This window comes from Scyliorhinus canicula, chromosome 28 (genome assembly GCF_902713615.1).
Source record: "Scyliorhinus canicula chromosome 28, sScyCan1.1, whole genome shotgun sequence".
Classification (NCBI taxonomy): Eukaryota; Metazoa; Chordata; class Chondrichthyes; order Carcharhiniformes; family Scyliorhinidae; genus Scyliorhinus; species Scyliorhinus canicula.
In genome coordinates, this window is record NC_052173.1 from 775161 (window position 1) to 802415 (window position 27255).

Genomic DNA, 27255 nt, shown 5'->3' on the forward strand with positions numbered 1-27255 from the left:
TTCCAGGGAGCAGATCTACGTTTGCAAATAAATAAACTCTTCAGATTGATCACAGTCACAGCCCCAATGTCTCAGTCATGGCTTCTGCTACTGATTAGAATTCGGACCCAGAAATTCCGGATTGCAAATTGTGGATGTAGAAGGAAGGATAAGATTGTGGATTTGTCTGTGATGGCATGACGGGTTGAATAACCTGTTATTTATATAGTCTAGACTAACATGTGAATAATGGTCACTTGAGTCAGTATCTGAGGGCTGGCAGTGTCTGTGGAACAGTCTCCCAGTGTGACTCGACGCTGTCAAAAGGGGAGGAGAAACTGGAGGGAAGAGAAGGTAGAAGAAACAGACATTTTTCAGAAAACTGGTCTGGCAACTCCTCCCTCCCCAAGATTGTCAATTGTTTCATCCATCGTTGTTGGCTATTAATGAGGAATAAATCTGCACAAAGCTACAGGAACAACATTGCAAGTCACAATTTTTAAAAAGTCAAGGACTTTGGAATCGATAGGAAATGGTAACAGAGTGACAGATGCCTTTGTGAATGTTAAATTAAACTCTCAGCCGGAGTTGAGACTCTCCGTATCTGACTCGTTACATCAAAAACAACTTCTAAAATTTGAGTGGTCATTGCAAATTGGTCAATCTACGTCAACCATGACGTCGGTGACCGGTGATGACAAGATGTGGGGGGGGGGGGGGGGGGGGGGGGGGGGGAGTTAAATCAGCAGTAGGCACCAAGACCGAGATGCAAACTCTCGTCCATCCTAAATATCCATGTAATGATCCTGAAGGTTGTGGCTGTAGGAGGCACAACATAAAAGCAGCTCAAATTCATTCCAGAATTTGTGATGTGCAGAAATACAGATTGCCAAATATTACACAGCACCATTATTGCAGCCTCCAGGATCAACACCTTGGGGCAGGATTGGGGTGGCATTACCATTGACTAAAACCTTAACTCGACCAGCCATCTCAACAAGAGCAGGGATAGGGTGATGCACCTCATCTACCAAGGCTCAAGGGTCAGGAGAATGAGGAGTGCAGATGCAATAACACTACACAAGATTAACACCATCCCAGGTAAAACAGTCTGCTTTCTCAGTGCCCCAGCCTCTGGACTCCTTAGCCACCATTGTGACTGCAATGTGTACAATCTATACGGTGCACTGCAACAGACCTCCCTACTGCGTGAATTCTACGACTGCGAACAAGAACAGCAATGTCCTGGGAACACTATCGCTTTCAAGTTCCCTCCACGGTAGCACAGTGGTTAGCACTGTTGCTTCACAGCGCCAGGGTCCCGGGTTCGATTCACGGCCTGGGTCACTGTCTGTGCGGAGTCTGCACGTTCTCCCCGTGTCTGCGTGGGTTTCCTCCGGGTGCTCCGGTTTCCTCCCACAAGTCCCGAAAGACATGCTGTTAGGTGAATTGGACATTCTGAAATCTCCCTCCATGTACCCGAACAGGCGCCGGAATGTGGCGACTAGGGGCTTTTCACAGTAACTTCATTGCAGTGTTAACGTAAGCCTACTTGTGACAATAATCAAGATTATTATTATTAAATCACGGTACAATCGAACTTGGACACAAATCGTTATTTGTCCATCGATGGATCAATTCCCTACCCAGCGCCATGGAGGGGGAACACCAACAGCACAGGGCTCAAGAATGACAGCCATCAACATCTTCTCTGGGCGGGATGGGCAATAAATGCCAGCTTTGCCAATGATGCCCACATCCCGAGAACAAATAATGAAAAATGGCTGAACGTGTCACGTTCAGTGAACCATATTGTATCATTTCCAAATTGGCCAGCGGTCCATCAATAGTTAAATTCATGTCAAGATGCTGCTCAATCACACAAGGAAGGTTCCTCAAACACAAAACTTTATTTGGGTTGTGACAAGTACAGATTGAACATTGGCACTTGTTGGAAAAGAACTGCAAACAGGTGTGTTGTAGCTGGATAAAACAGAATGAACTTAAATGTGTGTTTAGGGAGGTGGTGGCGGAGGCTAGGGTATTAGAGCGATGTGCGTGAACCTGTGATATTTAGTTTATGAAGTCACCACTTCAATTGACTGCCCTCCCACCCAGGGTTTTGATGATTTTCAAGTCATTCGAGCACGAATCTCTGGGGTGCTTTCACTCAGTAACTTTTTGTTTTGAACCACAGTCCCGATCATTGTCTTGTCCGAGGACAACTTGCACAGAGTAATGGCTTGTGGGTCTCAGGCTATGGATGCCTTCACACAGTAAGTTCCTTATTCCGACCCTGCCTTTGTGGGCAGTTGCCAAGTGGATTGCAAGCATTTCTCCACAGACAAAGATAGAAAAATAACACGATAGGATCTATTTTAATGGAGCCCTTTCACTTACTGTATGGAAGCTGTGTTAATCTTGCCTGTTAATGGCTTGGTTCCTCAGTGAGTTTCCCTAATGAGCAGCTGAGACCTACAGATTTAGGAACTTTCCTGGTTCAATCCTTGGTTTGTGCCAAGGGAGCTGACCTCTACGGGGGCTGCAATTGGTTATATCTACAATTGGATTCAGGATGAGGAAATTAGTCACTCTTGATTGCTATCTAATAATCCCTGATCCCTTGCTGGAGGTGTCAATGTCAACCCAAGGTTACATTGTGATCAATTGGCCTCCCAACATTCCTCATTCCCTCGTGCAACCACCTACTTCTTTTTCAAAAGAGCAAACTTTAGGGTGATGGACGCCTCACACCCATGCAGGCCTTAGAACATAGAACATTACAGCGCAGTACAGGCCCTTCGGCCCTCGATGTTGCACCGTCCTGTGAAACCACTCCAGAGCCCAGAGCTACATGTGCCAGCAAGTCTACTTGGGGTCACAAGTGGAGAGCAGGAGACTATAAGTGGCTCCCAGCCAGTCGGATGATGTTATTGGACTAATTGTCCAGAGACAGGAATTTAAATCCCATAACAACTGCAGGAATTTAAATTCAATTAATGAACATGGAATAAAAAGCTAGGGGCTAGTAAGGACGGCAGATTTCCTCCCGAAGGACAATCGATTGTCCCATCATGTCCTTTAGGGAAGGAAATCTGCCGTCCTGACCTGGTCTGGCCTACATGTGACTCCAGATCCATAGCAATGTGGTTGACTCTTCTGCCCTCTGAAATGGCCGAGTGAGTTGTATCAAACCACTCAAAAAAAAAGCACCGTGGGTGCACCTACATCATTGCTGTGGCTCAAGGGCAATTAGGGATGGGCAAGAAATGCTGACTTTATCAGTGACATTTCTATCTCAAAAGCAAATTAAAGAAAAAGTAATCTGAGCACCAATTAGGGACGAAGAATATTCTCACCAAGGCGACTTCAGAGTTTGGTTGAATCTATTGTCAGGATTAAAAAGAGCGAGTTTGAACTGTTTCAGCTTGGGGACTGTCCCACCATCTGAGCTGCAGAAGCACCAAGTAGAAGTCAGTCTGTCAGTCAAAGCCCAGTATTAAGGAGTCTGGCAGATCAATTATGCTATTGGCGATGTTCATAAATCCCCATCCACCCCCAGGTCTGGAAAAGTGGTTTGTGAAGTGAAAGCAAAATTAAGGTAAGCAACTGGAACAAACTTTGATCTTCCCGTTCACAAAGTTCTTCATGAAACACAACAAAAGGCTATAAACATAATAGGATTTAAACTAAACTCTTAAACATAGTCTGTACAATTGCTCGACATGGCCAGTCATTAAACTGAAAGGTATTTTCTCACAATCTTAGCTCTGGGCCCTGGATTCTGGCCCAACCCAAATAGCAGGGTGAGATCATCCACTATACACAGCTCTAGCTACTACTGATAATATTCAGTGAATGGCGTCAATGTTAAAACACGTTACCTACATTTAGAGCCAGAGATAACCCAGCAAGTGGCAGCACAACCATCCCAGCACCCAGGCAGCAGAAGCTACTGTCAGGTATGGGCTGGACATATAACAAAAACACCATTATTTCTTGGTGATTCTGAATGTTCGCCCAATGAGAAGGGGTTCTCAGCCCCTTCAGATTTGCCTAAAAAATAAATTCCTGTGATGGCTCGGTGACTGAATGCACTACCCAACATGGTCCGGAGCTGTGGAGAGAGGCTGCAATTCTGACCACAGTTGACTCTTTAATAGGGTGGGTAGGGATTTATTTTGGTGATCACAGGCGGCACGGTAGCGCTGTGGTTAGCTCTGCTGCCTCACAGCGCCAGGGATCCGGGTTCGATTCCCGGCTTGGGTCGCTGTCTGTGCGGAGTCTGCACATTCTCCCCAAGTCTGTGGGTTTCCTCCGGGTGCTCCGGTTTCCTCCCACAGTCCAAAGATGTGCAGGTTCGGTGGATTGGCCATGATAAATTTCCCTGTGTCCAAAATGGTTAGGAGGGTTTACTGGGTTACAGGGATAGGGTGGAGGTGTGGGCTTAAGTGGGGTGCTTTTTCCAGGGGCTGGTGCGGACTCGATGGGCCAAAAGGCCTCTATCTGCACTGTAAATTCTATGATCATAGGAAGGGGGACAGTGGCAACTCGATAGTTGAGGCTAAGGAGAGGCAGAATTCCTGCTCCTGAATGCTATCCAGCCACTCTATCCCTGTATGTGTGAACATCCAAGTTTGCTCCCTTGTCCGTGCTGAGGTAGATGGTGGAGGTTGGGCCATTGTAATTGGCCTCAGTGCTTTGAGAAAATTCCCACTCCGGAACGCTACCCCACCAGAAAACAAGTGCACACAGACGTTGGCCATGATGCCAGAATTCAAACTGCCAGGTGTCAGGAAGAATGAGTGAGAGATATCGGAAGTCCCTGGAACTGTAACATGGGAAAAGGTTGGAGTGGGCACTGGGGTGGTGGAAAGATCTGAAATCTTGGGTCACATGTGGGTCCAGCCAATAACCAAATCCAGCCCCGGTTCTTCTAGGGATGATCCTGTGGTTGGAGAATTAGTAACAGAGGCTGGTGTAGAGAGAGACACACAATCTCTGCCAGTGATTGCCAGCAAATATACAAAGGTTATTGGAATAGTAATGTATAAAAGTGTTGTACTGGAGGCTCGCCTACATCACTCTCTACAGTTTCACTTTTCTCACAATCTATGCACTGTACCAATGAGTCGAAATTGCAGTCGAAGAACATCACAGTGATTTGGTTCTCATGGCCTCAGTCAAGTTATCTGCAGCTGAAAGGCCAAACAGTCTTGGCTCAGTTTGACTCTCGACGTGGCCTCTTTGTTGGCTGTACACCTGTTCCTTAGTTTTGTTTACCTTCTCAGAAGCGATGTAGATAAACAGATTAGTGCAATGAGTCAGCACACACACACATATTCAGGTGCAGATTCCAAACAGAGAACACTCTTTATAGAAAGTTACATCTGGATTCACCAATCTCTCAAATTAAACCAGCATTGTAGGAGTGTTACAATACATAATGTAAAGCCTCCTCGTTCAGTCAATGACCCCCATAACAGTCCCAGTCTATCATCATCCCAGCTTCCCATTATGACAACTTAAACAAGTTGCCATCCAGAAATGGAAAGTGGTGAATGTCAGAGTGAAGGCTGTTTCTCACACATCAATGAAATAAGCTCAACGTGAATGACTGATTATAATACCCATGAGATGGAAATGCCGTGCTGGACTGGGGTGGGCACAGTAAGAAGTCTCACAACACCAGGTTAAAGTCCAACAGGTTTATTTGAAATCACAAGCTCTCGGAGCGCAGCTCCTTCCTCAGTTGAAGTGGAGGCAGGTTCACAATCACAGCTTATACAGGAAGAGACACAATGGCAAAATAATTACTGATTGAAATGTGAAGAATGGTTGGATTGTGAGTCTTTACGGGTAAACAAGTCGTTACAGGAACAGACAGTGTGAGTGGAGTGAGGGATAATCCCAGGTAATCGAGGTGTGAAGTGTCTCAAGCTGGGACAGTCAGTAGGATTCTGCAAACCCGGGCAGTATGGTGGGGGGTGAATGTTATGTGACCTGAACCCGAGATCCCAGTTGAGGCAGTCCTCATGCATGCAGAACTTGGCTACCAGTTTCTGCTCGGCGATTCTGCGTTGTCGCGTGTCTTGAAGGCCGCCTTGGAGAGGAGAATGTTGACCCGAAGATCGGATGCTGAATGCCATTGACTGCTGAAGTGTTCCCCGACTGGAAAGGAACGTTCCTGCCTGGCAATTGTCATGCAATGTCCATTCATTGCAGCCTCTGCGTGGTCTCGCCGATGTACCGCACCTCGGGACATCCTTTCCTGCAGCGTATTAGGTAGACAACATTGGACGAGTCGCACGAGTATGTACCGCATACCTGGTGGGTGGTGTTCTCACGTGTAATGGTGGTATCCATGTCAATGATCTGACACGTCTTGCAGAGATTGCCATGGCAGGGTTGTGTGGTGTCGTGGTCACTGTTCTGAAGGCTGGGTAGTTTGCTGCAAATAATGGTCTGTTTGAGGTTGCGCGGTTATTTGAAGGCAAGTAGTGGTGGTGTGGGGATGACCTTGGCGAGATCATCGATGACATGTTGAAGGCTCCGAAAAAGGTATCATAGTTTCTGCGTTCCGAGAAAGTACTGGACAACGAAGGGTACTCTGTCGGTCATGTTCCATGTTCGTCTTCTGTGGAGGTTTGTGTGGTTTTTCACTGTGGCGTTTCGGAACGGTCGATCGATGAGTCGCGCGCCATATCTCGTTTTTACGAAGGCGTCTTTCAGCGTCTGTCATATTCCTCCTCGCCTGAGCAGATCCTGTGTATACGGGGATGGCTTCTTCAACGTATTTAGGGTGGAAGCTGGAGAAGTGGAGCATCGTGAGGTTATCGGTGGGCTGACGGTAGGGTGAAGTGTTAAGGTGTCCATCCTTGGAGATTCGCGTATCCAAGAATGCAACTGATTCTGGAGAGTAGTCTATGATGAGTCTGATGGTGGGATGGAATTTGTTGATGTCACCGTGTAATTGTTTCAGTGATTCTTCGCTGCGAGTCCAAAGGAAGAAAATGTTGTATAAATAGTTTATAATCACCTTTAATCATAAAAAGGAGATTGTAGGCGATTATAATACAACACATGACATCCAAGGATTGGTAAAAATTTTCAAACACAGAACATGCAATCATTTTTAAACTGCGGATGGTCAATGTGTAAATGAGGGTTTGCACCGTGTGCTGCTGCTATGCACAGCCAGGTGACCAGACATTGGCAGGAACCCTGGGTTTAAGCAGTCCAGTGAGATGACCTGCATTGTTCCATTCTGGCCTCACTGAATCTCCACATATGCTCGAAAAGCAGATAGTAACAAGGGGCAAGAAATCTGGCTTGCCTTTTTTCACTGCTGAAGCACCTCAACTGCAACACATAATAGGTCATTAGCCCTGTGACTTTCCTAGTCTGTGGGGCAGTTGCCAACTGTATAGATTAGGTGATCAATGCAGCTGTAACTCCTCAAAATAAATACAGCCTCACATGTTGAACTGTATTTGTGGTGTGGCTCTTTCTGATTGTAATTCTGCCCTTACTATTTCATTGCTGTTAATGGCTCGGAAAAAGGGTTACATTGATATTCCGCCCACACCAATCACCGGTGTCAAATAATTCCACACCATCACCGAGCAAAGATTCTGCAACAGTTAAATATTAAAAATGGTAAACCTTTCCCTGTTGTGGCTAGTGTTTACTTCCTTAAATACCGAGACGAATGAAAGGGAGCAAATAACTAAGATTAGCTGTGAGGCAGCTCTGGAAGGTCCCAAGGCGTCAGCAATGGTTCAGTGGGTAACACTCAGTTTGAATCAAACGGCTGTAGTTTGGGCACTTGAAACCAAGTCGGCAGTTCATTGTAGTGCAACGGGCAAACTGGACTGCAAGAGGTGTCATCTTCTGAATTGCCGGGGCAGCACGGTGGCGCAGTGGCACATTGAGGCACGTGGAGGTTGTGCTATACAAATGCAGGGACTTGCCTTTCCATTTCAAATGTAGGTCTGCGACAGATACCTTATTACGTTCAATGGCATCAGTCACTCCCGTAAACAGTCTGAACATTTTACCCTCATGACAGTTGACTCACATTGTTCTTTCCACACTCATATCATAGTGCAATCCAGGGCATAACAACATTCCCTCCTTGAGACTTGAACTGGATAATTGGGTCTTCAAACGTTTCTCTTTCAATTTCTTCAGGGAGAGACTGAATAAACACTTAGAACATAGAACATACAGTGCAGACGGCCCATCGAGTCTGCACCAACCCACTTAAGCCCTGACTTCCACCCTATCCCTGTAACCCAATAACCCCCTCCTAACCTTTTTGGTCACTGAGGGGAATTTATCATGGCCAAGTCACCTAACCTGCACGTCTTTGGACTGCGGGAGGAAACCGGAGCACCCGGAGGAAACCCACGCAGACACGGGGAGAACGTGCAGACACGGGGAGAATGTGCAGACTCCGCACAGACAGTGACCCAGCGGGGAATCGAACCTGGGACCCTGGCGCTGTGAAGCCACAGTGCTCTATCCACTTATGCTACCATGCTGCCCAAATAAATTTACAGTACCCAATTAGGTTTTTCCAATTAAGGGGCAATTTAGTGTGGCCAATCCACCTAACCTGCACATCTTTGGGTTGTGGGGGTGAAACCCACAGACACGGGGAGAATGTGCAACCTCCACGCGGACAGTGACCTGGGGCCGGGATTCGAACCTGGGTCCTCAGCGCCATGAGGCAGCAGGGCTAACCACTGTGCCACCGTGCCCACTTGGTGCAACAAGAATCAATGCAAACTGATGAGATGCTTCATTTCACCAGAGGATGAACATACGGAGAGCAATTATGATCAGAATGACTTTAACTCAAACACAGCTTATTGTCACAAGTCTAATGCAACATGAAGAACACGCCACACTTCTCCATATTAGTCACAGAATCAGAATGTTACAGTGCAGAAAGAGACTATTCACCTCACCGGGTCTACACCAGCTCTCCGAATGAGAATTTTAAAAAACGTTTTACGTACCCAATTCCTTTTTTCCCCCCAATTAAGAGGCAATTTAGCACGGCCAATCCACCGACCCTGCACATCTTTGGGTTGTGGGGGCGAAACCCACGCAGACACGGGGAGAATGTGCAAACTCCACACGAACAGTGACCCAGGGCCAGGATCGAACCCGGATCCTCGGCGCCGTGAGGCAGCAGTGCTAACCACTACGCCGCTGTGCTGCACCCAAACGAGCAATTAACATTCTTCATTTTCAAATCACAGTCTAGTTCCCTTTTGAAAGCCTCGAATGACTCTGCCTCCACCACACTCTCAGGCACAGCATTGTAGACCTTAACCACTCGCTGTGTTAAAATGTTTTTTTCCCCCATATCGCTTTTGCTTCTTTGATGACTTTATGTCTGTGCCCTCTCCTTCGTGATCCTTTCATAAGTGGGAACAGACCCCTCATGATTTTGAATATTTTTATCAAATCTCCTCTCAGCCTTCTTTTCTCCGATTGGCCTTTATGACTGAAGTTCCTCATCCCTGGAATCATTTGAATTAATATTTTCTGCACTCTCTCCAAACCTTGCACATCTTTCCCAACTTGCAGCCCCCAGAACTGGACACAATACTCCAGCTGAGGCTAAACTAGTATCTTCCACAAGGTCAACATAACCTCCTTGCTCTTTTGCTCTATGCCCCTATTAATAAAACCTCGGATAATGTTTGCTTTATCAACTGCTCTCTCAACCTGTCCTGCCACCTTCAATGACTTGCACACAAATACACCCCCCTGCATCCTCCATGCAGTTCTACCCTTTATTTTATGTTGTTATTTGTTTTGCCTCCTAAAATGAATCACTTCATAGTTATCCATATTGGACTTCATCTGCCACCTGGCTGCCCATTCCACCAACTTTTCTTTGTCCTTTTGAGGTTCTACATTATCCTCCACACATAGAACAGTACAGCAGCACAAAACAGGCCCCTCGGCCCTCCATGTTGTGCCGAGCCTTGTCCGAAACCAAGATCAAGCTATCCCACTCCCTGTCATTCTGGGGTGCTCCATGTGCCTATCCAATAACCGCTTGAAAATTCCTAGTGTCCGACTCCACTATCAGAGCAGGCAGTCCATTCCACACCCTAACCACTCTCTGAGTAAAGAACCTACCTCGGACATCCCTCCTATATCTCCCACCCTGAACCTTATAGTTATGCCCCCTTGTAACAGCTACATCCATCCAACTGTCTCTGAACGTCCACTCTATCTATCCCTCTCATCATCTTATACACCTCAATTAAGTCGCCTCTCATCCTCCTCCGCTCCAAAGAGAAAAGCCCTAGCTCCCTCAACCTTTCCTCATAAGACCTACCGTCCAATCCAGGCAGCATCCTGGTAAATCATCTTTGCACCCTTTCCAATGCTTCCACATCCTTCCTATAATGAGGTGACCAAAACTGCACATAATACTCCAAATGTACATGACTCCCTCACCAGGGTCATGTACAATTGCAGTATAACGCCATGAGGTTTTGGCCTCGACTACTTCCTGTGGTCGCAAATTCCACAGATTCACCACTCTCTGGGTGAAGAAATGTCTCCTCACCTCAGCCCTGAAAGGTTTACCCCTTATCCTCAAACTATGACCCCCTAGTTCTGGACTCCCTCACCATCGGGAACATTCTTTCTGAATCTACCCTGTCTAATCCTGTCCGAATTTTGTAAGTTTCTATGAGATCCCCTCTCACTTCTAAACTCCACTGAATATAATCATCAGTTCACAATGCTTCCAAGTTTCATATTGCTTTCATTTGTTTGAAATTGTGCCCTGTACACCAAGGTCAAGATCATTAATATATATCAGGGAAATCAAGGGTTCCAAGAATAACCTTTGGGGAACTCCACTACAAACCTTTCCCTAGCCCAAAAAACATCCATTAGTCACTACTCTTGACCTCCTATTAGTCAACCAATTTTCAGCATAACTAACTGGACTTGAAAACAGAATTCATTTAGAGAGCACCTTTCATGGCCACTGGACATCTCAAAGCACATTATAGCCAAGTGTTATGTGGAACATTTTCACACAGCAAGCTGCCCCAATCAATGTGATAATTTCCCCTTGGTTTCTGTGGCCATTAGCACCCGGTTTCCCTGGGTTTCTGTGGCTATGACTCATCTTTCATTCTCACTCCACAGTATAAATATTTCCCACTTTCTCTGTCTGTTAGCTTTGACGAAGGGTCATTGGACTCGAAACGTTAGCTCTTTCTCTCCCTACAGATGCTGCCAGACTTGCTGAGAGTTTCCAGCATTTTCTCTTTTGAATGCGATAATGACCAGATAATGTCTTGTTGTGATGTTGGTCGAGGGGTAAATGTTGATCAGGACACTGGGGAAACCTCCCCTGATCAGCTTTGAATTATGTTATGGTCCACCTGATGTGTGTTGGGTTGATAAGGCCTTGATTTGATATCTTATCCAGAAAATCCATCACACAAACCTGCCACCCATCCATTGACTCTGTCTACACCTCCTGCTGCCTTTGGAAAGCGGGCAGCATAATCAAAGACTCTTCATCTTACTCACTCTTCCAACTTCTTCCATTGGGCAGGATACACAAAAGTCTGAGAACATGCACAAACAGAATCAAAAACAGCTTCTTCCCCGCTGTTACCAGACTCCTCAACGACTCTCTTATGTACTGAACTGATCTCTTCACACATCTTCTCTACTGAGTAGCACTACACTCCTGTATGCTTCACCCGATCCCGGTGTCTATGTATTTACATTGTGTATTTTATGTTTGCCCTATTATGTATTTTCTTTTCATGTACAGAATGATCTGTCTGAGCTGCACGCAGAACAGTACTTTTCACTGTACCTCGGTACACATGACAATAAACAAATCCATCCAAGGTGACACCTCCGACAGTGCAGGAGCTACGCCCAGCGTAGTGCACTGAAATGTGAGCTTTGATGCATCATACATACATTTCAGTGTCTGAGAAAGCTATTTGAGGAGAAGAGAGAGCTTGAAATTTCACCAGAGAGGATATTTCACCCAGGCAGAGGGCTACAGACGCCCAAGCCCAATGCTCGGTGTGTGATATATACTTGACAAACATTCGGATTAAATAAGTTCAATCAGTTAAAAGATTCTTCTTCAGAGACCAGTTCTTTGTCGACTATTCTTGTATCTACTACGTACGTAGTGTGTATGTTCCTCGGCCGCAGAAAAGTACTTTTCACTGTACTTCGGTACATGTGACAATAAATCAAATGAATCAATCCAAATCAATTTCTCCATTGTTTAATGATTTTTAAACAGTGCTAATTTATACCGGTGTGATTTGACAGAGTTGGACAGGTTATTACTCTCATCTGCTCTGAAATCAAGGTTTTTACTGCCTCTGGGAGTTTTATGCAAAGCTGTGGTATGAAAGAGGAAATTGCTTTGCACATGGCGAGTGTAGACAGCTGCAGGATCTACTGCTGAGCGCGATCACATCCAAGAGAGAGAAAATTTAGAAAACACCAGAAGATAAAAAACAGTGCTGAAGGGAAGTGAAGCAAAACAACAACATAGCACCTGTACAACTATCCCAAGGCCAGAGTCAGGGACATTGTTATTGACGACTTTGATTTGGATTCTCGTGCTGGGTCCACCTGACTTTGACACAATGAGGTTCAGTGTCGTGAGGTTTTTTTTAAAAATTTCGATTACCCAATTATTTTTTCCAATTCAGGGTGGCCAATTCACCAACCCTGCACATCTTTGGGTTGTGGGGGTGAAACCCACGCAAACACTGGGAGAATGTGCAAACTCCACACGGACAGTGACCCAGAGCCGGGATCGAACCCGGGACCTCAGCACCGTGAGGCAGCTGTGCTAACCACTGCGCCACCGTGCTGCCCTGTGTCGTGAAGTTAAGCGGACATGCTGTTCTCCAAACACCTCGCAATTCTTGTGCTAAAGTTGGGAGAGCTGTCTCACAGACTAGTCAAACAACAGCCTGACATAGTTATACTCACAGAATCATACCTTACAGACAATGTCCCAGACACCATTATCGCCATTCCTGGGTACGTCCTGTCTCACCGGCAGCACAGACTCAGCAGAGGTGGCGGCAGCACAGTGATATACAATAGAGAGGGAGATGCCCTGGGAGTCTTCAACATCAACTCTGGACCCCATGAAGTCTCATGGCTCCAGGTTAAACATGGGCAAGGATTGCCACATACTGGCCACCATCAGCTGAAGAATCAGTACTGCTCCATGTTGAACACCACTTGGAGAAACTACGGAGGGTGGCATGGGCACAGAATATACTCTGGTGGGTGACTTCAGTGTCCATCACTAAGAGTGACTCGGTAATACCACCACAGACCGAGCTGGTCGGGTCCTAAAGGACATAGCTGCTAGACTGCAGCAGGTGGCGAGGGAACCAACAAGCTGGAAAAACATACTTGACCTCATCCTCACCAACCTGCCTGCTGCAGATGTATCTGTCCATGACAGTATCAGTAGAAGTGATCACCGCACAGTCCTTGCGTAGAGAAATTCCTGTCTTCACATTGAAGATTGAAGACCCTCCATCATGTTGTGTGGCACTACCACCGTGCTGAATGGGATAGACTTTGAACAGATCTAGAAACTCAAGACTGGGCATCCATGAGGCGCTGTGGGCCATCAGCAGCAGAATTGTAGTCAACCACAATCTGTAACCTCATGGCCTGGCATATCCCCCACTCTACCATTACCACCAAGCCAGGGGATCAACCCTGGTTCAATGAAGAGTGCAGGACAGCACGCCAGGAGCAACATCAGGCATACCGAAAAATGAGGCGTCGACCTGATTAAGCTACAACACAGAACTACTTGTATGCCAAACAATATTAGCAGCAAGTGATAGACAGAGCTAAGTGATTCCACAATGAATGCATCAGGTCTAAGCTCTTCAGTCCTGTCACTTCCAGCCATGAATGGCGGTGGACAATTAAATAACTCACTGGAGGAGGAAGCTCCACAAATATCCCCATCCTCAATGATGGAGGAGCCCAGCCCGTGTGCAAAAGACAAGGCTGAGGAATTCGCAACAATCTTCAGCCAGAAGTGCCGAGTGGATGATCCATCTTGGTCTCCTCTAGAGGTCCCCAGCATCACAGATGTCAATCTTCAGCCAATAAGATTCACTCCACATGACATCGAGAAATGGCTGAAGGCCCTGGATACTGCAAAGGCTATGGGTCCTGACAATATTCCGGCAATAGTACTGAAGGCATGCTCCAGAACTTGCGGCACTCCTAGCCAGGCTGTTCCAGTACAGCGACAACACTGGCATCTACCTAGTAATGTGGGAAATTGCCCAGGTGTGTCCTGTACACAAGAAACAGGACCAATCCAACCCAGCCAATTACCGCCCTATCAGTCTACTCTCCATCATCAGCACAGTGATGGAAGGAGTCATCAGCAGTGCTATCAAGCGGCTCTTACTCAGCAATAACCTGCTCACGGACACTCAGTTTGGGTTCAGCCAGGGTCACTCAGCTCCTGACCTCATTACAGCCTTGGTTCAAACATGGACAAAAGAGCTGAATGGCAGAGGTGAGGTGAGAGTGACTGCCCTTAACATCAAGGCAGCATTTGACCGAGTGTGGCATCAAGGAGCCCGAGCTAAACTGGAATCAATGGGAATCAGGGGGGGGGGAACTCTCCGCTGGCTGGAGTCATACCTGGCACAAAGGAAGATGGTTGTGGTGATTGGAGGTCAATCATCTCAGCTCCAGGACATCACTGCAGGAGTTCCTCAGGGTAGGGTCCTCACCCCAACCATCTTCAGCTGCTTCATCAGTGACCTTCCTTCCAGCATAAGGTCAGAAGTGGGGATGTTCACTGATGACTGCACAATGTTCAGCACCATTTGCGACTCCTCAGATAATGAAACAGTCCATGTCCAAATGAACAATGGACAATATCCAGGCTTGGGGCTGACAAGTGGCAAGTTACATTCGCGCCACACAAGTGCCAGGCAAGAGATAATCTAACCACCACCCCTTGACATTCAATGGCATTACGATCACTGAATCCCCTACTATCAACATCCTGTGGGTTACCATTGATCAGAAACTGAACTGGACTAGCCATACTGATACTGTGGCTACAGGAGCAGGTCAAAAGCTAGAAATCCTACGGTGAGTAGCTCACCTCCTGACCCCCCCCCCCCCCCCCCCCCCCAAAAGCCTGTCCACCATCTACAAGCCAGGAGTGTGATAGAACACTCTCCACTTGCCTGGATGAGTGCAGCTCCAACAACACTCAAGAAGCTCAACACCATCCAGGACAAAGCAGCCCCGCTTGATTGCTCCCCCTTCTACAAACATTCAAATACTCTACCATGGCGAACAGTGGCAGCCGTGTACCATCTACAAGATGCACTGCAGTAATTCACCAAGCTTCCTTCGGCAGCACCTTCCAAACCCACAACCTCTACCAACTAGAACAAGGGCAGCAGATACCTGGGAACCCCACCACCTGGAAGTTCCCCTCCAAGTCACTCACCATCCTGACTTGGAAATATATCGGCCATTCCTTCACTGTCACTGGGTCAAAATCCTGGAACTCCCTCCCTAACAGCACAGTGGGTGTGCCTACACCTCAGGGATTGCAGTAGTTCGAGAAGGCAGCTCACCACTACCTTCCCAAGGGCAACTAGGGATGGGCAATAAATGCTGGAATAGCCAGCGACGCCCACATCCTGTAAAAATGTTTTTTTTTAAACTTGCAGTGAATTATTTGAGTACACAAAGTGCACAGGAACTGATTTGCAAAGAGCAAGATCCCGGAAAAGAGACAAGTGTCCAGGTAACCTTGTAACTGCTTTTGCAACTTTGTAACCAGCTCCTGGTGCAGGGCTGTCCCGCAACTCGGATTTGCCGAGGTTCCCTGGCAGTCACTGTCATAGCAGTAGGCAAGCAGCGTAAGGACTGTGTATTACTCCAGGTTCTGAGCTGCGCTCCTGTGCGAGTTGCATCGGTGAGTTGAAACGGTGCATCGGGAGCACTGGCACCAGGACAGAGGAGGGCACTGTTTCTGGTAAAGTGATTGGCATTTGGGCATCGTTCTTTTCCCATCCCACCCACAGAGAAGCACCAAGTGTGAGAACGTCTGCAGACTCCGGTCAAGTCTAGAGGGACACTTTAAAGATCCACTGAGAATTTAATCACCGAACAAGGTGACTATCACACAAGTGTACATGAGTACAATTTGAAACAATGAAACATTATCTGTGATAAATGTAGTTAAACCTCCAGCCTGGCACAATATTTTACTGTGATTTTTTAAAAACCCACTCGCAGTTGGCTCTCCAAACAAATGAAAGGCGGTTAAGTGTGAAATTCAAAGATTTCCGCGCTCCCCTGGTCTTGATCCTTGCTTCCACTCTCACATTAACTTGAATCGAGTTGATTATTAACCTGATTTTACAACCGGTTAACACCTTAATTGCCGGGCCAAGTGCCAACCCTGAGACAGACGCTCCCACAAAGCAGCCTCAGTTTATGATGAGATGATTGCGCAAAAACTTTAAACAAACAGGTTTTTATAGCTCCAGTTTCCGTCTTGACAAAAAAAAGGCTAGTCATTGATTTTCTTTTTTAAAAAAAAACAATTTTAACCGTCCACAGGACAAGAACGCACCAAGTTTAGTCAGACCAAAAAGTCTTACAAACCCAATTAAGACACAAACAGAAATGACAGATCACCTTTGCAGATGGAAAGATAGAAAGCATCGGGTGGACCCCACCTACCTGACTGAGAGCTAACACCATTTACAATCCACAGTAAGCATATTCCCAACACCTGCAGATGTGTCATCTTCTCTTTCCCAGATTGCGCTCTCTTCTAGGGAATTACTTCCATGACATGTTTTCGGATTGAAAGAGACGGCGAGAGGACCGGGATCCAGTGTTTGAAAACTTCTTGAGAAGTGTTTTCAGTCAAAGTTTGCAATTTCCACTCTAGAGGAGCGCGCGCAATCCGCTCCAAGTCAGTTTCACGCTGAGTGCTATCAATTACATTGAGCTGATATGGCACACGTGATTGGCTGCTCTCCAGCTTTCGGAAGCCAATCACATCAGCTGGAAGGTGTGAAACTGCATCAGCCAGGCAATTTTAATAAATCGGAGGGAGTATTTACAAAAATTATTAATGAATGAATCTGAATACGCCAGTTCTATTTAAACTAGCCCATTTTGTGATGTGTCCTTTCCCAACTATCATTTTACAGCAACTGTCCGAGCGTGCAGGGCTGACTGGTGCAAGTGTCGCCAGCACAAGGATACATGAATCGAGTGGAGCAAACTGATTTTATTTTACAATCAGTCTTAATCTTTCCTTAAATCTAAAATGTAAGAATTTCTGGACAACAGCTACAGGTTAATATTTGCAAAAATAGCAATATCTGCTGTGCCAAAAGGTGCTGCAATCCTTGTTCTCACGGCTTTCCTGAAGGTGTAGGCTCGCGGGAGAGTTGTGGAAACACTGAAATCACAACCAGCCTGAAACACAGGTACTTACCAGGAGGGGGCAGGAGTGGGAACCTTCATTCTACTCCTTCGCCGAGTCACAGAGGCCAATTGTTAACCCACCCCCATTATTGTTCCAAGATTAGCACCAGCCAAGGACCAAATCAAAGATTCGCCTATTCGTATGATTTGAGAAAGGCAGACTTTCATTTATGTACCGCCTTTTACGCCTCAAAGCACTTTATTTATTGCCAGTTAAGTACTTTTGAAGACTGTCCTAATGAATCACTGGGTGCACTCATCTATTGAGTTATCAGGACACTGACAGTCGTTCAGTTTTTGAAAAAAGGTATTCTCACTCGTAAGTAATTAATTGGTTGGGAATATGAACAGCAGTCTGTAGCCCATCATAACAGTTAGAGATTTGAATTCCGTTGAAAAAAATCTGGAGCTAAAACGGGGGAATCAGTAAAAAGACCACTAAATCTTCTGAAAGTAGAGATTCTTTAAAAAAAATCCCCAACTACTTCACGAACAACCTTTCAGAAAGGAAACTCACTCTGGACTAGCTGTGAATGCAGTCTCACCAATATCTACACGCAGGCATAATGGGCCGAATGGCTTCTTTCTGTGCTGGATCATTCGATGACACTTCGAAGTGGTCTCACAAGACCAAATCGAGCGACACTCGGAGGCTGAGGATGAAAATGCAATATTACTGCAAATTAGGTTCTTGCATTGTAAATGAGTACGTCTGATATTGATAAAATACTCAAAGAAGCTATGTCGCATTCTTACCCAATAAAGAGAAAGTATGTTCCCATGAAATGTTATCATTGTGCCCCTCATATCCCCGGTACAGAGAATCCTTGATCTTAATAATCCAATGGGGTAGAGGGAATTGTTCGCTATTGCTAATACTCCATCTAGAGGCCAGTTATAGAATTCTGAGCACTGAAAATCATTTTCGGATGAGATGCCTAAAAATGTGGTGTCGACCTGGTGAAACTCAGGACTACTTGCATACCTAACAGCATAAGCAGCAAGCAAGTAAGAGACAGAGCTAAGTGACCCCACAACGAACAGATCAGATCTAAGCTCTACAGTCCTGCCACATCCAGCCGTGAATGGTGGTGGACAATTAAACAACTCACTGGAGGAGGAGACTCCACAAATATCCCCATCCTCAATGATGGAGGAGCCCAGCCCGTGTGCAAAAGACAAGGCTGAGACAGTCGCAACAATCTTCAGCCAGGTGCCGAGTGGATGATCCATCTCGGTCTCCTCTGGAGGTCCCCAGCATCACGGATGTCAGTCTTCAGCCAATTTAATTCACTCCACGTGATATCAAGAAACTTCTGGAGGCACTGGATACTTGCAAAGGCAATGGGCCCTGACAATAGTCCGGCAATGGACTTGTGCTCCAGAATTAGCCACACCTCCAGAGAAGCTGTTTCAATAGTTGCAACACTGGTAAATAGGAACAGGATAGGTCATTCAGCCCCTCGAGCCTGCTCCCCTGTCTAAGGACATCATGATGTGGAGATGAACTTTGTGACTCCGAAAAGTGGGAGGTCAAGCAATCCGACCAGAAGTCGGACATGGAGTTTCTGCCCACAGACCACCTAGATGTTCAACCAGGAGATGCCGGTGTTGGACTGGGGTGAGCACAGTAAGAAGTCTTACAACACCAGATTAAAGTCAAACAGGTTTGTTTTGAATCACTAGCTTTCGGAGCGCAGCTCCTTCATCCCATTTTGATGGGAGGGGGGAAATCCTTTGCCTTCTTCGCCTGGGGTTGTCTGTCCCGCATCCGCCATCCCTGACCCGGAGGGGTATAACAGACCAAGGAACGTTGCTTGCTGGTCAAACGTCTAGGTGGTCCATGGGCAGAAACTCCATGTCCGACTCCTGGTCGGATTGGTTGACCTCCCGCTTTTCGGAGTCACAAAGTTCAGCTGCCTCACTGGGCATCACCAGCAGCTGTCTTGGTGAGAGGGGCAACATAGGGCTCGGTGTCCTTGGTCGATCCTCAGGCACTGGTCCCACCCGGCTTCAGAGATGGTCCGTGTTGGCTGGAGTCTTTACCTTGTACCCACACTGTATATGAGACCGACACAAACCGTTTTATTATTGTTCTTGGAATCCATTACCCCCCCTCCATCTGCAAAGTTCCGGACGTAAATGGCGTCACCTGCAACAAATTCCCTAATTGGTCTGACTTGCTTCGCTCTGACCTGTTCCAGCCAAACGGAGATCCTATCCCCGTTGTCCTGCGAAACGAGACTCAATCATGTGGCGCAAACGACATCCCATCAAAAGTTCCACGGGTGGGGCAGCACCGTGGTGCAGTGATAGCACTGCTGCCCACGGCGCTGAGGTCCCAGGTTCATTCCCGCCTCTGGGTCACTATCCGTGTGGAGTTTGCACATTCTCCCGGTGTCTGTGGGTTTCGCCCCCACAACCCAAAGATGTGCAGGGTTAGGTGGATTGAACATGCTAAATTGCCCCTTAATTGGGAAAAATGAATTGGGTACTCTAAATTTTTTTTTTTTTTTTTTTTGTTTTTATAAATTTTAGATTACCCAATTATTTTTTCCAATTAAGGGGCAATTTAGCGTGGCCAATCCACCTACTCTGCACATTTTTGGGTTGTGGGGGCGAAACCCACGCAGACACGGGGAGAATGTGCAAACTCCACACGGACAGTGACCCAGAGCCGGGATCGAACCTGGGACCTCAGCGCCGTGAGGCGGTTGTGCTAACCACTAGGCCACCGTGCTGCCCTTGGGTACTCTAAATTAAAAAAAAGTTCCACGGGTGTCTCCCTGGTGGTAGCGTGCAGATAGTTCTATCGGAGAAAAGGAAATGGGCAAGGAAAACCAGAGGTCTGTTTCATATCATGAGCTTGAAAGTCTGACCGGCCTGTTGCGCCAATTTATTTGAGGCCGGGTGATGAGGTACGCTACGGAAATGACAGACCCCATTTTGTTTCAGAAAACTCCATGAACTCCGAATTGTAAAAGAGGTGCGGTGCCATTGTCTGATACAAGCACCTCCGGGAGTTCCTGAACACTAAAGGTTTGCCCGAGCGGCTCGGTGGTGGCTCACGATCTGGACGTTGTCATCCGGTGCACATCCATCCATTTGGAACATGCATCTACTATAATCAGGTACATCGCCCCCTGGAAAGGCCCTGCAGAATCTCCATGGAGACGGGACCACAGCCAGCCTGGCCATTCCCACGGGTGAAGTGGAGTTGCCGAGGAGCATTTGGTGTTCCTGGCACTCGTACAGTGTTTTGCTAACTTCTCAATATCCGCGTCTATGACGGGCCACCACACATAGATTCGGGCCAACCTTTTCATTTCAGAGACCCCCTGCCTGTCCACTATGGAGATCTTGCAAATTTACTCCCTGACCACGTTCGGAAATGACCACTCGGGAACCCCACAGCAGCATGTCATCCACCACGCTGAGTTCTGCCACTTTTGTGCTAAAAGCCCTTGGGTTCTCTGGGAGAACATGGTGCTGGGCCCCATACAGCACTATGTGGCAGACCCTGGCCAGCAGCAGGTCTGTCTTCATGCCTTTACTTGGGCACCCGTCACAGGTAAAGACTCCATAAAATGTAAGGTCGCGACAACTTTGTCCGATGTTATTGGCGTATTGGTGGATAGTGGGAAGCGACTGAGAGCATCTGCGTGGGGGATTATCGTCCTTGGTCGATGTTCTAAAACATACTCATATACCATCAAGAGGAGAGCCCACTCTGAACGCGAGTAGACACCACTGGTGGAATTACCCTATCCTTTTTGAACAACCCAATAGGGGTTTATGGTCTGTATACGCTGTGAACACATGTCCTCTGGGTCAGTCATCGGGCTGGCGGGCGGGTGTAATTTTCCACTGGAGTCTGCCCTGCCGATTTCATCTGATGGTAGCGTGTTCCTCCCGTGCATCAGGGGTCGCCGGGAAGCACGCCGTCCTTGGACAGGAAAATGTTGCCATCGGTCCTGGTCACCTGGAGTGTGCCCCCAGCGGTGGAGTCTGGAACTGCAGCATGGGAGAGGAGCGCTCCGCGCTTTGTTGGGCGGCTGAGGTTCAGGACGATCTCTCAGAGCTCCTGGGCACCGTGTTCTGCGCCCTCCCACGACAAAGAGATCGCGGTTGATTTCTTCAGGTCCAGATTAGTCTTACCCAACAAACGTTCTTGAGTCACCCCATCTCCGATCCCGCAAACCAAACGGTCTCGGAGTGCCTCAGAAAATGCCAGGCCAAAATCACAGAACTCAGCAGATTTTTGCGAACGGCCCAGAAATTCCATTACAGGTTCGACCAGGCGTTGAGAAGCCACATGGAAACGGAAATAATGAATGAGAAGCGTCGGTTTTGGGTCAAGGCGGTTGCTGGCCAGTGAAATGAGCTCCACAAACAGTCAGGGACGACAGACAGACGGTGACCCTCCGTGTGGTTTGCAGCGCAGACTTACAGCATATCAAACGTTTCTGGCCAGCACGGTAGCACATTGGTTCGCACTGTTGCTTCCCAGTGCCAGGATCCCGGGATTGATTCCCAGCTTAGGTCACTGTGTGTGGAGTTTGCACGTTCTCCCAGTATCTGCGTCGGTTTCCTCCGGGTGCTCCGGTTTCCTTCCACAAGTCCTGAAAGACATGCTGTAAGGTGAATTGGACATTCTGAATTCTCCCTCAGTGTACCCGAACAGGCGCCGGAATATGGCGACTAAGGGCTTTTCACAGTAACTTCATTGCAGTGTTAATGTAAACCTACTTGTAACACTGATAAAGATTATTATTATTATTGGATGGGCAACAGGAGACAGAGAGTAGTGGTGGAAGGGAGTGTCTCGAAATGGAGAAAGGTGACTAGTGGTGTTCCACAGGGATCCGTGCTCGGACCACTGTTGTTTGTGATCTACATAAATGATCTGGACAAAGGTATAGGTGGTCTGATTAGCAAGTTTGCAGATGATACTAAGATTGGTGGAGTTGCAAATAGCGAGGAGGACTGTCCTCCTCATACAGGAGAATACAGGAAAATATAGATAGATTGGAGAGTTGGGCAGAGAAATGGCAGATGGATTTCAATCCAGGCAAATGCGAGGTGATGCATTTTGGAAGATCTAATTCAAGAGCGGACTATACGGTCAATGGAAGAGTCCTGGGGAAAATTGATGTACAGAGAGATCTGGGAGTTCAGGTCCATTGTACCCTGAAGGTGGCAACGCAGGTCGATAGTGGTCAAGAAGCATACAGCATGCTTGCCTTCATTGGACAGGGTATTGAGTACAAGAGTCAGCAGGTTATGCTACAGTTGTATAGGACTTTGGTTCGGCCACATTTGGAATACTGCGTGCAGTTCTGGTCACTGTGGTTCACCAGGATGTTGCCTGGTATGGAGGGTGCTAGCTATGAAGAAAGGTTGAGTAGATTAGGATTGTTTTAGTTGGAAAGGCGGAGGTTGAAGGGGGACCTGATTGAGGTCTACAAAATTATGAGAGGTATGGACAGGGTGGATAGCAACAAGCTTTTTCCAAGAGTGGGGGTGTCAATTACAAGGGGTCACGATTTCAAGGTGAGAGGGGGAAAGTTTAAGGGAAATGTGCATGGGAAGTTTTTTTACGCAGAGGGTGGTGGGTGCCTGGAACGCTTTGCCAGTGGAGGTGGTAGAGGCAGGCACGATAGCATCATTTAAGATGCATCTAGACAGATATATGAACGGGCGGGGAACAGAGGGAAGTAGATCCTTGGAAAATAGGTGACAGGTTTAGATAAAGGATCTGGATTGGCGCAGGCTGGGAGGCCCGAAGGGCCTGTTCCTGTGCTGTAATTTTCTTTGTTCTCTATTATTATTAAACAGCCCTGCTTGATTGGCAACCTATCCAACACCTTAAAATTCACTCCCTCCACCACTGACACACTGTAGCAACAGTACGTACCATCTACAACAGTATTTTTCAAACTTTTTTTTCCCGGGACCTATTTTTGCCAACCGGCTGACCTTCGTGACTCAGGCCACGTTCATTTACCTTTAATGTGAAAGGGAAGACAGCTGTGTCCTCATGATCTTACTCCAATCAGGTTCTTTTCATCTTTGCGAAAATGGAAAATCCAACCTCGCACATGTGGGCCGTCGTGAAGGGCAAAAGCAACAAAATGCTTGTTTTACTCAGCTCTGGATACTCCTGGAAAATGCAACACCAGAATGCTGACAGCCTCATGGGCTTCTGCCGTGTTTTTAATGTCCTATCACAGGCCAGATACAGGAGCGTTGTCTTTTCATTTGGAGTCAAGTTAATAACGGACTCTGCGCTCTCAACCTCAAAAAGGAATTTTTCACCCACCACTTCTCTTTCAAAATTTGAAGCTTCTCTCATTTTCCAGTACTTCCTGGCATATAACACACATGGGTTTTACATCCTTTTTGCATTGGCACAATTGACAAAAACCATACCTCAAGGAATCATCTTTATACTGCTTTGTTCCAGTTACGTTTCTTCTTTGTAGACTGTTAACCAGATGCCCTGGAGCTCTGTACAGAGCTAATACTAGCATTGCTGTGTCCTGCCATGGATTCTCCTGAGCAACTCTCTCCAGCAGATTCAGCTGAGAGATACTGGGCAGTCGGTACCTTGCGTATGTGTGTCTCTGGCCATCTTTCTTGTAAGCAAACAATTCATTAAAAAAAATTTTTTTAGAGTCCCCAATTCATTTTTTCCAATTAAGAGGCACTTTAGCGTGGCCAATCCATCTACCCTGCACAGCTTTTGGGTTGTGGGGGCGAAACCCACACAAACACGGGGAGAATGTGCAAACTCCACACGGACAGTGACCCAGAGCTGGGATCGAACCTGGGACCTCGGCGCCGTGAGGCAGCAATGCTAACCACTGCGCCACCATGCTGCCCTGTCAGAAAAGAATTCATTTTCAATCCGCTTGCCTTGCTTGCTCGCAGCTAGAAAATTGAAAAAGCTCTCCTCTGTGATTTGGTGCCAAAAGCAAGTACATATAGGGCGTTTGACATCAAGTGTAAGTGCAGTCCCCATGTCTGCGTGGGTCTCTCCCCCACAACCCAAAGATGTGCAGGGTGTGGGGGAGAGACCCACGCAGGGTAAATTTCCCCTTAATTGGAAAAAAATAATTGGGGACTTTACATTTATAATAAACGGGTATGAGACGATATACATTAATGATCTGGAAAAAGAAACAAAGGGCATTGTTGCTAAGTTTGCTGATATACAAAGATATGTTTTTTGTATTTATTCTTGGAATGAGGGCATCGCCCTTGAATTGAATGGCTTGCTCGGTCATTTCAGTGCGGGGGCAATTAATAGTCAACCACATCATTGTGTGGATCTGGAGTCACATGTAGGCCAGACCAGGTAAGGACAGCAGACTTCCTTTCCTAAAGGACATTAGTGAACCAGATGGGTTTTTACCCATTGGCAATGGTTTTATGGTCATCATTAGACTTTTCATTCCAGATTTCTTGAATTCAAATTTCACCATCAGCCGTGGTGGGATTCAAACCCAGGACCTCAGAGCAATAGTCTGGGTCTCTGGATTACTAGTCCACTGACAATACCACTACGCCACTGCCTCCCCCTTGAGGGACAGGTTGTGTTGAGGAACCCGAGAGGCTGCAGAAGGACCTAGCAGGCAAGGAGGTGGGCAAAGTGGCAGGTAGAATACAATCTAGTAAAGTATGAGGTTGTGCACTTTGGTAGGAGAAATGGAGGCATAGACTATTTTCTAAATGGGAAAGGCTTCGGAAATCAGAAGCACAAAGGGACTTAGGAGTCCTTGTTCAGGATTCTCAAGGTTAACATGCAGGTTCATTTGGCAGTTAGGAAGGCAAATGCAATGTTAACATTCATGTCGAGAGGGCTAGAATACAAGACCAGGGATGTACCGTTGAGGCCACATAAGACTCTGATCATACCCTATTTGGAATCTTGAGAGTAGTTTTGGGCTCATATCTAAGGAAGGATGTGCTGACTTTGGAGGGGGTCCAGAGGAGGTTCACAAGAATGATCCCTGGAATGAAGAGCTTGTCATATGAGGAACGGTTGAGGACTCTGGGTCTGTACTCGTTGGAGTTTAGAAGGATGAGGGGGGGGATCTTATTGAAACTTACAGGACACTGTGAGCCCTGGATAGAGTGGATGTGGAGGATATTTCCACTTGTAGGAAAAACTAAAACCAAAGAACACAATCTCAGACTAAAGGGAAGATCCTTTAAAACAGAGATGAGGAGGAATTTCTTCAGCCAGAGGGTGGTGAATCTGTGGAACTCTTTGCCGCAGAAGGCTGTGGAGGCCAAATCACTGAGTGTCTTTAAGACAGAGATAGGTAGGGTCTTGATTAATAAGGGGATCAGGGGTTATGGGGAGAAGGCAGGAGAATGGGGATGAGAAAATATCAGCCATGATATCAGCCATGGGCAGCACGGTAGCTAGCATCAATGCTTCACAGCTCCAGGGTCCCAGGTTCGATTCCCGGCTGGGTCACTGTCTGTGTGGAGACTGCACTTCCACCCCGCGTGTGCGTGGGTTTCCTCCGGGTGCTCCGGTTTCCTCCCACAGTCCAAAGATGTGCAGGTTAGGTGGATTGGCCAGGCTAAATTGCCCTTAGTGTCCTAAAAAATAAGGTTAATGGGGGTTGTTGGGTTACTGGGCTTGAGTAGGGTGATCATTGCTCGGCACAACATCGAGGGCCGAAGGGCCTGTTCTGTGCTGTACTGTTCTAAATGATTGAATGGCGGAGCAGACTTGATGGGCTGAATGGCCTAATTCTGCTGTTATGTCTTATGGTTATGGTGTTATGCCGCTTATAGCCAGAAGACTCCACACAGCCTCATTTCCTTCTCATTTAGAAGCCGGAGATGGCTGCCATTCTCAATAAAAATGGCCGGTAGCGGCCGTTGGCCGCATCTCCCGCAATTGGGATGACCGCAACTTATTGCTCTACAACCCCCACTGAACCCACAGGTCACAACCCTCACTTTGAAAATCTCTGATCTACAAGAGGCACTGCAACAACTTGCCAAGGCTCCTTCGACAGCACCTTCCAAACCCTTGACCTCTACCATCTAGAAAGACAAAGACAGCAGATACCTGGGAACCCCACCACCTGCAAGTTTCCCTACAAGTCACTCACCACCCTTTTAAAAAAGGTTTACACTTCAGGGGCAATTCAACATGGCCAATCCACCTACCTTGCACATCATTTGGGTTGTGGGGGTGAGACCCACACAGGTCACTCACCATCCTGACTTGGAAATATCTCTCCATTCATTCACAGTGGCTGGGTCAAAATCATGGACCTCCATCCATGAGGGTGCACCTACACCACATGACTGCAGGGGTTCAAAGGCAGCTCAGCACCACCTTCTTGAGGACAATTAGGATTGGGCAATAAACAACATGCTGGCCAAGCCAGCAATGCCTACATCCCGTGAAATAATTTTAAAATAATGGATTTGACAGGGTTTTGAGAGGTATGGTGAGGGGTCCGGAGAGGAATTGTATTTAATTCATAGTCAAGCTCGAGTATATTTTTGTCTTCTATATACATAAGTTTTGTGAGGGCCACGAAGAATCCAGCACGAGTTGAAGGATAGAAAGAAATAACATTTATTTACACGGAAGCATTGTGGTTAGCACAATTGCTTCACAGCTCCAGGGTCCCAGGTTCGATTCCCGGCTTGGGTCACTGTCTGTGCGGAGTCTGCACG

At 47.0% G+C, this 27255-nt stretch overlaps 1 protein-coding gene across 2 annotated transcripts in view; it reads right to left on the bottom strand.

The window, feature by feature from the left end:
* The window catches only part of LOC119958182 (receptor tyrosine-protein kinase erbB-4-like), a 182972-nt gene extending 165952 nt beyond the window's left edge, over nucleotides 1-17020 (bottom strand). For both annotated transcript variants that reach the window (XM_038786532.1, XM_038786533.1), the window contains exon 1: nucleotides 16783-17020. In XM_038786532.1, the coding sequence (XP_038642460.1) occupies nucleotides 16783-16849 (67 nt within the window). In that variant the 5' untranslated portion in view covers nucleotides 16850-17020. The remainder of the gene's footprint in view (nucleotides 1-16782) is intronic.
* Nucleotides 17021-27255: the final 10235 nt, after the last annotated feature.